The following is a 13640-nucleotide window of genomic DNA, read 5'->3' on the forward strand; positions in this document are numbered from 1 at the left end:
AATTCAATAAATCTTACAAATAAATAATCTAATTTGACAAAAGTAACATTTCAGATGACGATAAATGCTAAATTTAACCAAACGTTGAATTGTTTTATATTCTAATCTGGGATAAGTATTTGGGAAAATGAAAAAATACTTCATTTCAATCATGACAACTCTCGGAATAGTTTTAGCGTGTTATTGAATATGGCAATGTTAATGTATTTGGTCTTGACAGACTAGATCTGCTACGCTGCTGCTGCTGCTGCTGTTGATTATTGCTGTTGCAGAGCAAGTATGGATTTATTATTGCTAATATATACACAGACACACTGCTGCATAAATAGACAGACATAAATCCTGTAACAGGTGGAGCTGGGGGAGGTGGAGGGTTTCAGAGGAACTCTAGCTTACAGCAAACACTGAATCAGACTATTTAAATGTTGATCAAGCAATCTCATTGGCTGCCGAATCAGCAGAGGCCAATCAGCTTGTGCCATATGGTAATGATGTGATTGCTTGCAGTTTGCAATCAGCCTGCGCCCTCTAGAGTTTCGTGACTGAACTATATGTATATAATACCCTTGAATTTCATGCGTCAAACTAAAAATAGGCCTGAAATACACAAAAATCAGTTGCATCCTATTATTTGAAATGCAGTCTGTGTTTTGGGATTTTTCCGAATATGTTTATCTTGTCTGCCAAAATCCTTTCTTTTAGTTACCCCACCTCAAGTACATTTACATTTATGCATTTGGCAGACGCGACTTACATTGCATTTCAGAGTACACATTTGTACAGCTTTCCCTGGGAATCGAACCCATGACCTTGGCGTTGGAAGCGCGAACGTTCTACTGTTTGAGCTACTAGTAAAGAAAAGTAAAGTAAAGAAAGCAAAGAGCTTGTCTTGGTGGAAAATGCACTTGTGTTTGTCTAATTCCGTTTGGGCACCTTTCACCACCTCCTGGAGCAAGGAGCTCAGAAACGAGCATTTGGCAATCCTTTCCTCTGAGCCGAGATTAGACTGTGGCAAACTACAGCGTTAGATCAAAGCATGTGGAATGTTGTGGGCCATGCAGGAGCTCTGTGACGTTAAGGCCTCTCTCTTTATGAGTCACAATCCTCTGGTATGGATTGTACGCTCTCAGCTGGAGGCCCGTGAGTGGCTCAAAGACTCGGCATCCCTAGAGTGAAGATGTGCTGACGGAGGCAGGGTGTTTCTCTCTCTCTCTCTCGCAGTCTCTGAGACACCCCTCGTTCCAATCAGACCTCATCCCCTCACCATTTGAAGCATGGTTGCCATTTTGTGAGGCTGTCAGATTGACATGTTGCCCAAGGCGATTTGTGTCGGGTGGAGGGTGTTTAATCCAACTGTGAAGTTTCTTTATTAGGGATTCTGGTTCAAAAGTGTTACAGATATCTAGACTTTTTTTTTTTCTCTTGGAGGACTGCATGTACATTTTTTCTTGTGTTGTCCAATTTATTATTAAAACACAGACTGTGTAACACAAAAACTGTGTATGAGAATGTATGAGGAGTTTTTACCAATACTAAGGTAATTAACAAAATATTAACAATATTTTAGTTTAATAATTTAACATTAACTATTATTTTTGCTTTGATTTAAAACAATCTGTATTGTATAAAGCACTACAGTATATAAATAAAGGTGACTTGACTTGAATTTTGTGCCACTATGTTATTTGCGTTAATTTAAGCTAATTTAACATATTCAAATTACATTTCATTTTATTAATTTGACTTTTAAAATGACATCTAATTAAAATGTACAATTACAAACTATCTAAAATTAAGATTTCCCACAATCTGAGAAATTCATGTAGAAGCCTCTTTCTGCCACAGTCTCACAATTCTGATTTTATTTATCATAATTGAGTTTATATCTCACAATTCAGAGTTACTTTCTCAGGATTCCCGAGTTTATAACTCATGATTTTGACTTTATTTCTCACAGTTCAGAGTTTGCAATTTTAAGTTAACATCTCATAATTCAGACTTTTCTTTTCTTAAACTTATGAGTAAGCATAATAAAACATAATAAAGCCAGAATTGTGACATAAAAAGTTGTATTTTTTATTAAATGGCAGAAATTCAATCTTTGAATCGCATTGATTTCTAAAGCCAATTTTTGCTTTAGAAGTCAAGTTCTGTTAAAATGATTTACTCTATCTCAGTAATGTTTTTAAATAATCTTTATTTGAAAAACATTTCAGCAATGTAATGTAATGTAATAATATAATTATTATATTATATTATATTATATTATATTATATTATATTATATTATTATATTATATTATATTATATTATATTAATTACATTACATTACATGTGTTCATATTACATTATATTATATTATATTATATTATATTATATTATATTATATTATATTATATTATATTATATTATATTATATTCCTGACAACCACACCCTCCAAAGGAGGCATCAGAATATAATTTTTGGTGGTGTTTTCGCGGAGATATTAGCCGAAAACCACCGGGTGCGCTTCAAAATGGCAACCGCCAGGGTGACGTCACAATCTCAGAAGAAAATCGCTCGTATCTCGGCAACGCGAAGACCCAGAGAGCTCAAATTCAGGTGAGGAGGTCCCACGGGGACCCTTGCTCGAATGCGAGAGCGGCGGGCCTCGGGGACGCCCCCTACCGGATCACAGTTCGCTGGAACCCCTGACTGTGAACGGCTATAATTTGGGGACCCGGGCGAGGGTAGGCTCGTTCGAAAGGCCTCGTCCAGCACTACGATCGATTTGAATTTGGGGAATATTGAGCGAGGGGTTCTCGAGATATACCTTTATAAATATAAGGTATTTTCATTCACCTTTATATTTTTATATAAAAAAAAAAACTCCCATCACGGAGGGCCCCTCTCTGGGCATGTGCCCAGATCGCCCGTATGGTAGATCCGGGCCAGATACCAAAGTATTATGGACCACTTGACGTGGAATGCTTAAAACCTGCTTTTTGAATAATCCTCTGACATTTTCCAAGACTTTCCCATCAAGAATTTCCAGAATGGAAGCATGACCTTTGCAAGTTGTGATGTAAAATGAAACTTCAGCAGACCATATCAGTGCAAATGCCACAAGCTTAACCTTAACGCTGCTTTAACATAGGCACTCGATGCTGTGTCACCTGTCACAATGTATTAGACCAACTCCAGTAACCAGCGTCAAAACTGCATCATGTTTGTTTGACTCGCTATTCAACTCTCTCTTACCTCTCGTAGGTTACATAGAGGAAGCGTGTATCATCCCCTGTCCATCTGACTGTAAGCTCAGCGAGTGGTCAAACTGGTCCCGTTGCAGCAAGTCCTGCGGCAGTGGTGTCAAAGTACGGTCCAAGTGGCTTCGGGAGAAACCTTATAATGGTGGCAGGCCGTGCCCCAAACTGGACCATGTTAATCAGGTTTGCAGGGACCCTGTTATATGTGCTTGTCTTGTTTTAATGATTAATCACCGGGGTGCTTGTAAATGTTTGATCAAAGGACCAAACGGAATAGCATGTTTCTTTAATGCACAGCAGTAGGGTGTGCATTAAATTTGGTTTACATTTAATTTGGTTTAAATTTGGTTTACTAATGTGTTCATATAATCATAGGACACTGTTTGTGCATCATAGATTTAGATCATTAACATTTTCTAGGCTGAAACTGTGTGTATTTACACATCATTAATTGGTTTTGGAAGTGGCTAATACATGGCATGTAACAACTTCTCTGTTTTCCACATTCCCTCTTTCATCTTCTCTCTCTCTCTTATCATGGCGGGAATCCTGCAACAGGCTCAGGTAAAAAAAAAAATCACATTTTAAATGATTGATGATGCTGCACATCTGATTAACCAGTTATCTTTTTGAATTATATTTTTTGGATAATAATAATTTTTTGATCAATTATTAATTCAAGATCTTGATAAATGTATGACTTTGAGGCCCAAAGGGCGAAGGAATTATCTTAAAAGTGGCAGGACACATTATAAACCTGGTTAGATTGGCTCATGAATATTAAGTGGGTGATGTAGCTGAAAGGAAAATGGGCATTACTGTTGAATGCAAATGTTTTTTTACAGCATTTATTAATCTGTTAATTTTAATTTGTAAGTTTACTGAGATATTTTAATTAGCATAAGTTAATTTTAGTTTATTAATTGATATTAGGTTATGTATTATATTAGATTTTTTTATGTTTTTTAAATATATCTCTTATGCTCTCCAACGCTGTTTTTATTTGATTAAAAATTCAGTAAAAACAGTCATATTGTGAAATATTATTACTATTTACAATAACTGTTTTCTAAAATATTATAAAATGTAATTTAATCCTGTGATGGTTGAATTTTTAGTGTCACAGAAATAATTTTAATATGATGATTTGGTGCTCTGCTCAAGAAATATTTCTTATTATTACCAATATGGAAAACAGTTGTGCTGCTTAGTATTTTTGTGGAAACCATAATCCTTTTTTTCAGGATTATTTGATGAATAGAAAGTTCAAAAGAACAGCATTTATTTGAAATGAAAATCTTTTGTAAAATTATAAATGCCTTTACTGTCACTTTTGGTTGATTTATTGCATCCTTGCTGAATAAAATAATAAAACAAATTTAAAAAGTATTTTTTTAAATAAATAATCTTACAAACCCCAAACTTTTGTAGTATATGAACAGGTATGAATTTACAATGAACCATAATATATTTATAAATTATTAGTAACCTTATTAATAAATGCTGTAAATATCTGAAAGTTCATGAAAACTAAAGAATTAACTGATGTTGATTGAATTAAATCTCATTGTAAACCCTCACCAATAAAGCTTTTACATTAAAGCTTATTATTCCACAAAAAAGTTGGTGAGCAGTGACAGAAAAGTTTTATAATGCCCAGCTGAAAGCTCTGTGGCGTCTCCTCAGGTGTATGAAGTGGTGCCATGCCTGAGCGACTGCAGTCAGTACGTCTGGGTGGCTGAGCCGTGGAGTGTCTGGAAGGTCAGCAATGTCGATCTGAAAGAGAACTGTGGGGAAGGTGTACAGACGAGGAAAGTTAGGTATGACTGAACAACAACAACAGCAAAAGCAACATTATTACTAGTAAATCACCTTTTTTGAAAGTCCTGCTAACTTCATGATAGTCCTAACAGATGTTTCATTTCATGAAGGTGCATGCAAAACACTGTTGATGGACCTTCAGACACTGTAGAAGACTATCTCTGTGATCCGGAAGAGATGCCTCTTGGAGCCAGAGAGAGCAAACTGCCCTGTCCCGAGGACTGCGTTCTGACTGACTGGGGCTCTTGGAGTCGATGCCCACTGGTGAATGGAGACATTGATCAGAAACATGTCTAATGTTCGACATAGCACAAAATCATTTCCCCCTATCATTTTGTTATGGATAACACAGGCCTGAATCTTGAAATTTGAAATTTCCAAAAAAGGCCTAATACCACCTAATTTGATGATTACGAAACTTTTTGATGATTTGATGGAAATTTACATCACAAACAGTTTTTTCCACAAAAATTAGAATTTTATATATATATATGTATATATATATATATATATATAGTGCTGTCAAATTGATTAATTGTGATTAATCGCATCTAACATAAAAGTTTGTTTATGTAATATAGTTGTGTGTGTATATATATATATATATATATATATATATACTTAACGAATGCTCAAATACTCAATTTCAATGTCAAAGATCTTTACATAGACACAAATTTATAATTACGTTTTTCTCACAAAATCTGTATTTTTCTGTCACTGTTTGGATGTAGTAAAACACCCACAAATGTAACAGAAAACATCTGGGTCATCATGTCACTGGCCATAATTCTAACCTTGCAATCTGGATTAGGCATAAACTAATGTCATACATGTGCGAAACAGCTGAGAATTGAATGAATAGTTGTAACTTGGCTCAGAAGAAGATAGGAACCATGTCTCTGTGGCAGTTTTTCCGGTGATTAAGGGATAATACAAGATTTCTTCACCTTACCTCACCATATTTTAAATGTGACATGCTAGAGCAAAACAAGCACTATTTTTGGAATCAGCTTCCCAAAATCAGTTAGAAACAATTGTGATGCAGGGCGGTGTAATTAATTGGCCCGAGCTCAACATTCCTTGCTGCGTGGTGTGTATGATGAAGCTGAGCTCAACACTTTTCAATACACACGTCCCCTAAAAGCCCAACCTTTGTCTGATAAGTAAGTTAAATGCATGCATGCTGATTGGCCACGCTTGAACCTATTTTTACCATCTCCTGTTGAGGAGGATTTGAGGTGCAGCATGTTCTTCAGAGCAGCTCAACACCAATCGAACATTTTTGGTCAGCTGTGCACCAGCGGTCAGTAAATACATGGCAAAATAATAAATCCGAGGAAGGTTTTGTGTATGGCGGGGGTTGGTCACTCACACATGAAATCGTTTGCAGTGGCATATAAGTGTGTGTACAGGCATTATTGAGGATTCTCTCAGAGGGGAAGGTTACTCATGTCTGTCTCAGTGTGATTCCCAGGCACACTGCCACCAAACTGCAAGGGTTGCTAAATGCCATGGATTCTGAGACTGTCCCTGCGGTTAAAATGCGGGAAGGCTTAAAACATCTTGCGCATGACTGCTGAGAGGAATTTATTTCCCTCAGAAATAGCAAGGAGAATATGAAAGCCAAATTAATCCGCTGCACATATGTTGAATATTTCAAAAAGCTTGTTTATTGATCATTATTTGTTCACTGAAAGCTTTGTTTGTTTTATTTTTGAAGCCATGCAATGTGAACAGTACAAGGCAGAGGACCGCCAGCCCTATACGTCAGCCTGGTGAAGGGAAACAGTGTCCTTCGACTACAGAGAAAGAAACATGCACTCTGAACACCAACTGCTTCCATTACTCCTATAATATCACAGGTAAATATTGACTGCATCGTATCTAGAACATTTGCTAGCTACCAGATCCATGCCAAGACTAATATACAGTGCTGTCAAATCGTGATTAATCGATTTGACAGCACTAAAAATAACTGTTTTGATTTGCCGATTATGGCTATTCATCTGCCATGACCTTCATATTCTGTTCAGGTTCATTTTAATTGATTGAAGGAATAATTAAGTGTCAGTTGGAATGCTCTTTACTTTTCCTAATACTGATTATAAACTCATTTCAACATAATATCAGCATTATAATTTTTTCCCTTTTTTTCCTCAAATAGTAGCATTTGCATGGCTCTCACAACACCAAGGTCACCCGTCTGAAATGATAAAATGATTACCATGAATGCATTTTGAAGTTGCTTTGGATGAAATCATTTGGCGTAAATGTAATGCCTCTGCAATAAAATATTATTATTTTGATAGAATAAAATCTAAATAAAATATACAAATATATATATATATATATATATATATATATATATATAATTTTGTTATTATTATTTTACATTACCAGTGTTATATTACTATATAATTTACATACTATTATAGTATAATATTTTGCGTTATCTTTTATTTTTATATTTTAATTTTACTTTTAGTTTAAGTTTTAGTCATTTATGTGCTATTTGATTTGGTATTTTTTATTAATGTTTGTTTTTATTTTAGTAAACTTATTTTATTTAAGTTTCAGGCTTTTTTAAGTTAAAGTTTTTCAACTAATATTATTTCAACTTTATTGCAATTAATGTCAATGTTTGTTTGTTTTTTTATAATGATTTTTTTAGTTGGTTTTAGTTTTAGTTTTAATTAACAGCAACAAAACTGCAGAGGTCCCAGGTATGAAACATTAAACAATGCGATGAATTTTCACATGATAAAGGGAAAGAGGATGATTCAAAATAGTCAGGTTCAGACCCGAAGAATTTCCTTTTGTGTCTATATTTCCCATCCAGACTGGAGCACATGTCAGCTGAGTGAGCGAGCCGTGTGCGGGGTTGGATTCAAGACGCGCATGCTGGACTGTGTTCGCAGTGATGCCAAGTCCGTGGACCTGAAGTTTTGCGAGGAGGTACTTTTCAGTTCACAAGACATTGTTTACAACTGATGCTTCTTTTGAAAATCCACCTGAATAAATTGATCTCTGTTCTTTTAGCTTGGTCTCGATAAAAAATGGCAGATGAACACTTCCTGTGTGGTCGAGTGCCCTGTCAACTGCCAGCTGTCTGATTGGTCGTCTTGGTCTGAATGCTCTCACACCTGTGGTCTTGCAGGTAAGCCAACACCTTGAATTGAACACCTCGATTTGAAGTCGGATATCTGCCAGAATACACACAAAAAAAAATCTGTTTTTCTGATATTATTAAATTTGCATGGCTAGGTTAATTCACACTCTCAGCAGTCTAACAGTCTGTTTCAGACAAAATCAAAAGCCTCAGGGGGGTCTTTGTGTCTTGTGGTCCAAAACACTAATCTTTGATGTGAGCAAACATGACTGGTTCCTCAAATGGCAGGTTTTAGGGAATTATGCTGAGCTCTCTGCTGTCTTAGAATTACCAAAGCGTTGGCTGAAACCACAAAAAACGTATGGTGTGAAAACAATTGTGTTATCGCCCTGCAGCAGCATTTGAGAGGAGGATAATAATGTCCTTGAGTGTAATTCCATCTGCTCTGACGATTGATTAGGGGCCCATTATGTTTGTGTGCTCGGGGCCTAAGAGACCATTCCACTGCACGCGGTCTTTGAGAGTCAATGACCAGCAACAGCAAGAGCAAACCCTGCCACTGTTTGAAACCTGTGCTGGCTTAGTTTATTGTAGCATCTTTAATCTGTCCCCAGGCTGGAGGATTCCCTCAAAGACAAAGAATCAGCTGGTGATCTGTAGCCTTTCACAGAAGGAGAGAAGTCCTCACACAGATTTGAATGCAAATAACAGTTTTCGTACTGGAATTTAAATTGTTGGGATTAATTTGACTAAACACGTTTGGCTAAAAATGTTATATCGTTGCTGTCGGGTGGAAACCTACTTTTCAGGAAATGGAAAAAAACACTGTTTTTTAAAAATAATTAATTAAATGCTGTGTTGTCAAAGTTGATATTATGGCTTTATACATGGTCAGACACATGCATGTGTCATCATATTATTAACATTTGACCAAAATCAAGCTCAAATGGAGTTCTGAGGTTTTTGACCACAAATGTCGGATGTGTTTTGTCTGTCTCTAGAACGGTCGCATCTGAGGCAGTAAGTTCATCGCATTACATTTTCATCAACTTACAGGTTATAAAGTTTACTGTAGCTATGTTGCCGCTCAGTTTTTTTTTTTTTTTTTTTTGTCATTTGGCCAAAATCTCATTTTATGAAAGTTGAAGTGCTACGCATATAAACTCGCAATTGCGAGAAAAAAAGTCAGAATTGAGAGAAAAAACATCAGAATAGCATCAGTTTATATCACATCAGTTTATATCACGCAATTCTGACTTCATAACTCGGAATTATGAGTTTATATCTCGCAACTGTGAGGAAAAAAGTCCGAATTGTGAGATAAAAAGTTGCAATTATCTTTTAAATTGTTTTATTCCGCAGACATATATTTTTTTACTTCTCCAAATTGTATTCAAATTCATTTTAATTCAGAAATCAACATAGAAGAGCCATATTCCAGTCTTTATATATAGGAATTGGTTGTTTTTTTATGTATTTTCATATAGATTAATAGTGCTGGATATTAATATTCCTGGTGATTGACCCCCTTGGCACACATGAACATAATGAAATTAGGCATGAATTTTTGTGTTTGTTTTTGTCAGTAAAGGTAAATTAAAGTGTCATGTGCGACAAACAGTATCTAACAGTAGTTCAAAGCAAATTAAAACTCAGTTGTGGGTGGAGACATGAGCGAAAGAGCTTGCATTGGCTTTCCTATGGCTCGCTGCTTACACTGTTTGCCCTAAACCTGGCGTTTCGGCCACCAGTAGAGACAGGAAGAGAGAGAGAGAGAAAACTGAGAAAATGAGCGATCCCTACAGCTAAACACTCTCACAAAAGCACACAAGCACTTGTGTATGTATAGTTTTCCCAACTGAACCCAGCATATAAAAAGAAGGATGCAAGGCACTGGCAGTTGATTTGTTTTGTGGCTGGAAAGCAGGGAGCTTCAGAGAGGATTCTCCGCAGGGATGGTCCATCATGGCAGGCTGCGGTGAAGATGAATTGCATCTGGTACAACTTGCTTTAGGGCAACGTGTCAGCCGGGGACTGGGCTGTGATCATGTTTAACATTACAAAGTTCCTAGCGGTGCCCTTCGAGGTTGTGTACATCCAGCCAAAATAAAAACTAACTGCAAAGAAGTTAGTATTAGACACAGTCTTACCCAACCCCAGCCCAGAATCTGCTTGACCTGATGACCTTTTAGCACCACTTTTGCTGTGAAACTTCAGTGCCAAAACCTGTATCTTATTCACAAACCATAGGTGGAGTTTCATTTTTGTGCTTGGGGGTTTGTCTATGGTTTGTGAATTTGAGAATTCGATTTGTCTAATATTGGGACACGTCTAATATGTCGAAAACGCAAATGTTTCTTGTATCGTCACATTCATTTATGAATTACATGATTCATGATCGCACATTTTCAATTCAAAACAGCAAAATTTCATAAAGTTGGGTAGTTTGCATCGCTAGATAGTCTATTACTGTTGGTCATTACATTTCAACAGTAGTCTAATAAGTACATCTACTTGGATCTTTCCACAAACTCTTGTTGCATAGAGATGGTAAGAAAGTAAGACCCGTCCTCTGTGATTTGATTGGCCATCTCAATTATTTTGACATTTATGAGCGCTGTTAGACCGCTGAGGTAGAGCAGCCTAAAAATGTTACTTTTAGGATTTTTTTGTCATCCTAACAACAAACGGTTTTACTCATTCTACACTAAAATGATAAAATAAGACAAATAGAATGAGAAATATAATTTTTTTATTCATAGCGCAGACAAAATCATTGCCTCTCCCCGTAAACTCTGCCTGTCACAAACCACTTGGCATTTAGTAGTTAGTAGTTACCATTCAAAAGTTTGGGGTATTGTTTATATTTATTTATTTATTAATTGAAAGGATTGCATTATATTAACCAAAAGTGACTGTAAAGACTTTTACATTGTTACAAAAACATTTGATTTCAAATAAATGCTGTTCTTTTGAATTTTCTATTCATCAAAGTATCCTGGGAAAAAAATCGCATAAAAATATTAGGCAGCACAACTGTTTTCAACATTGATAATAATAAGAAATGTGTCTTGAGCAGCAAATCAGCATATTAGAATGATTTCTAAATGACATTAAATGTGACACTAAAGCTTTGCCATTTCAGGAATAAATTACATATATATATATATATATATATATATATATATATATATATATATATATATATATATACATATATATATATATATATATATATATATACATATATATATATATATATATACATATACATATACATATATATATATATACATATACATATACATATATATACATATACATATACATATACATATATATATATATATATATACATATACATATATATATATATATATATATATATATATATATATATATATATATATATATATATACATACATACATACATACATACACATATATATATATATATATATATATATATATATATATGTGTGTGTGTGTGTGTGTGTGTGTGTGTGTGTGTGTGTGTGTGTGTGTGTGTGTATGTATGTATATATATATATATAAATCGAAAACAGTTAAACTGTAATAATATTTCACAATATTATTGTTTTTACTTTATTTTTTGACAAATAAATGTAGCCTTGGTGAGCATTAGAGACTTTCAAAAACTTTTTTAAAAATCTTACCAACCTCAAATTCCATCCACGAAGAAAGATGATTATGAGTTAGGATTAAATCTCTAGAAGTGGTATTATTCTGATTCGTTTGCTCAAGAAAATAATGTTGGAGAATACATCCATACCTTTAAGTGCTTGCTAGGATCATCTAGTAATTTCAATAATACACATTTTAAGATGTTGTTATCGAGTTCTTTGTGTTACCACCTGCCATGCAAAACAATGGCTCTTGTGAGATGAGGGTGTGGAGTTTTATTGCAAGCTTCCCCCGGGCTTCACTTTTAAACAGCAGGATGCATTCTGCCTGAAAGAGTCTACACTCCATTTCTCCCCATCCCTCTCCTCAGCCTTCTGGAATCGATTTTAGAAAATCAAGTGGGGGAGAGATGAATATTCAGAGTGGTTTCAGGGACTGGAATTAGGCTTGAAAAATGCTTGGCAGATTAAGTTATTCACAGAAGGGAAGGAACATTACTACACAGAAATCAAGACTTTCAGGTCGCATATCATTTTTGGCATTCCATTGGAGAGGGATTGAGTTACCTGAGATTAGTGTGTGTAACATAAGATGATTCACTTACAGTAAAAAGCCTTTATTTCATCCGAGGAGTCACTTTCTTGAGGTTAAAGCATAAGATGATGAATATGATCTTCGTCGGTGAGCATCAGGAAAACTAGGGCGTTTTACTTCATGTGTGCGAGTGAATTTGAAATAACATTGGTCATGTCTTATAAAAAAGTGTTATGTTGCTACCACGACAAACCTCAAACTAGGGCTGGGCGACATGGCCAAAAATATTCTCACAATATTGTTTTCCATATAATATGATATCAATATTTATCACAATATCCATTTACCATTAATGTGGAAGGAAATGCTTTATACATATTTGTTAGACCTTGAGAATGAATGTAAATATGTAACCTTGTTTGTTCACTATTCATTTCCACAGACAGGTGTAAAGTCCAGGTTCAGAAAGTAAAGTCCTCCTCAGTGTTTTGTTCCAATCACCTGGATTTGCTAATTAGCATAGTTTTTCAGCCAGGAGATAGAACTAATTAGTGAAATCAGCTGGCTGAGTTCATGGGTGGAATAAACAGATGGCAGGACTTTTACTTTCTGACCCCTGGACTTTACACCTCTGTCCACAGAGTAGCTACACTGTATTAAGTGATCAGTTGACTTAGAAAAAGTGAGGAAACCCCCTTGAAATTATTAAGTAAATAAACTTCATGCGTAATTGAAAGAATTAATAAGTTAGGTGAAATTGACAACTCCACATAACTTCATTTAAAAAAAAAATTAGTTTCAGTGTGTATCTGATGGTAGTTTTACTCAAATCAGTGCCATTGTTTTGTCTTAAGATGCACATCTGTAATCTTTTGTTTCTATGGCATGTTTATAAAAACTTCTTGAATGGACTAATTAAACTAAGGCCTAATCCTGGCCTAAAGCCCAGGCCTAAGGGTTTTAACAATATTGCAATACAGCGTCTCAAAAAATATCTCTTTTCTTCAATCTTTCTTGTAGGGAAGCTGTGGAGGAGGAGAACTGTGATCCAGGCCTCTCAGGGAGATGGACGGCCGTGTTCCTCACAGCTGGAACAGTGGAAGCCCTGTCCTGTTAGACCCTGCTTCAGCTGGAGGTACAGCGCCTGGTCTCCATGCAGATCTGAGGTAAGTTTGCTCATGATTCGCTCAGTTGGGACGAAAAGCTGAATTAAATATTTTAGTAACTTTTGTAGTTGATGTTGATCTTTGACTATATGTAACTGTATATTACTATATGTGCA

At 35.4% G+C, this 13640-nt stretch overlaps 1 protein-coding gene across 1 annotated transcript in view; it reads left to right on the top strand.

The window, feature by feature from the left end:
* The window catches only part of thsd7aa (thrombospondin, type I, domain containing 7Aa), a 123918-nt gene that overhangs the window by 88535 nt on the left and 21743 nt on the right, over positions 1-13640 (top strand). Inside the window, exons 14-20 of the mRNA XM_084130496.1 lie at positions 3250-3428; positions 4932-5065; positions 5177-5330; positions 6790-6931; positions 7909-8024; positions 8109-8226; positions 13379-13524. Of these exons, the coding sequence (XP_083986622.1) occupies positions 3250-3428; positions 4932-5065; positions 5177-5330; positions 6790-6931; positions 7909-8024; positions 8109-8226; positions 13379-13524 (989 nt within the window). The remainder of the gene's footprint in view (positions 1-3249; positions 3429-4931; positions 5066-5176; positions 5331-6789; positions 6932-7908; positions 8025-8108; positions 8227-13378; positions 13525-13640) is intronic.

This window comes from Abramis brama (assembly GCF_963993115.1).
Source record: "Abramis brama genome assembly, chromosome: 12".
In the NCBI taxonomy this organism is placed as follows: Eukaryota; Metazoa; Chordata; class Actinopteri; order Cypriniformes; family Leuciscidae; genus Abramis; species Abramis brama.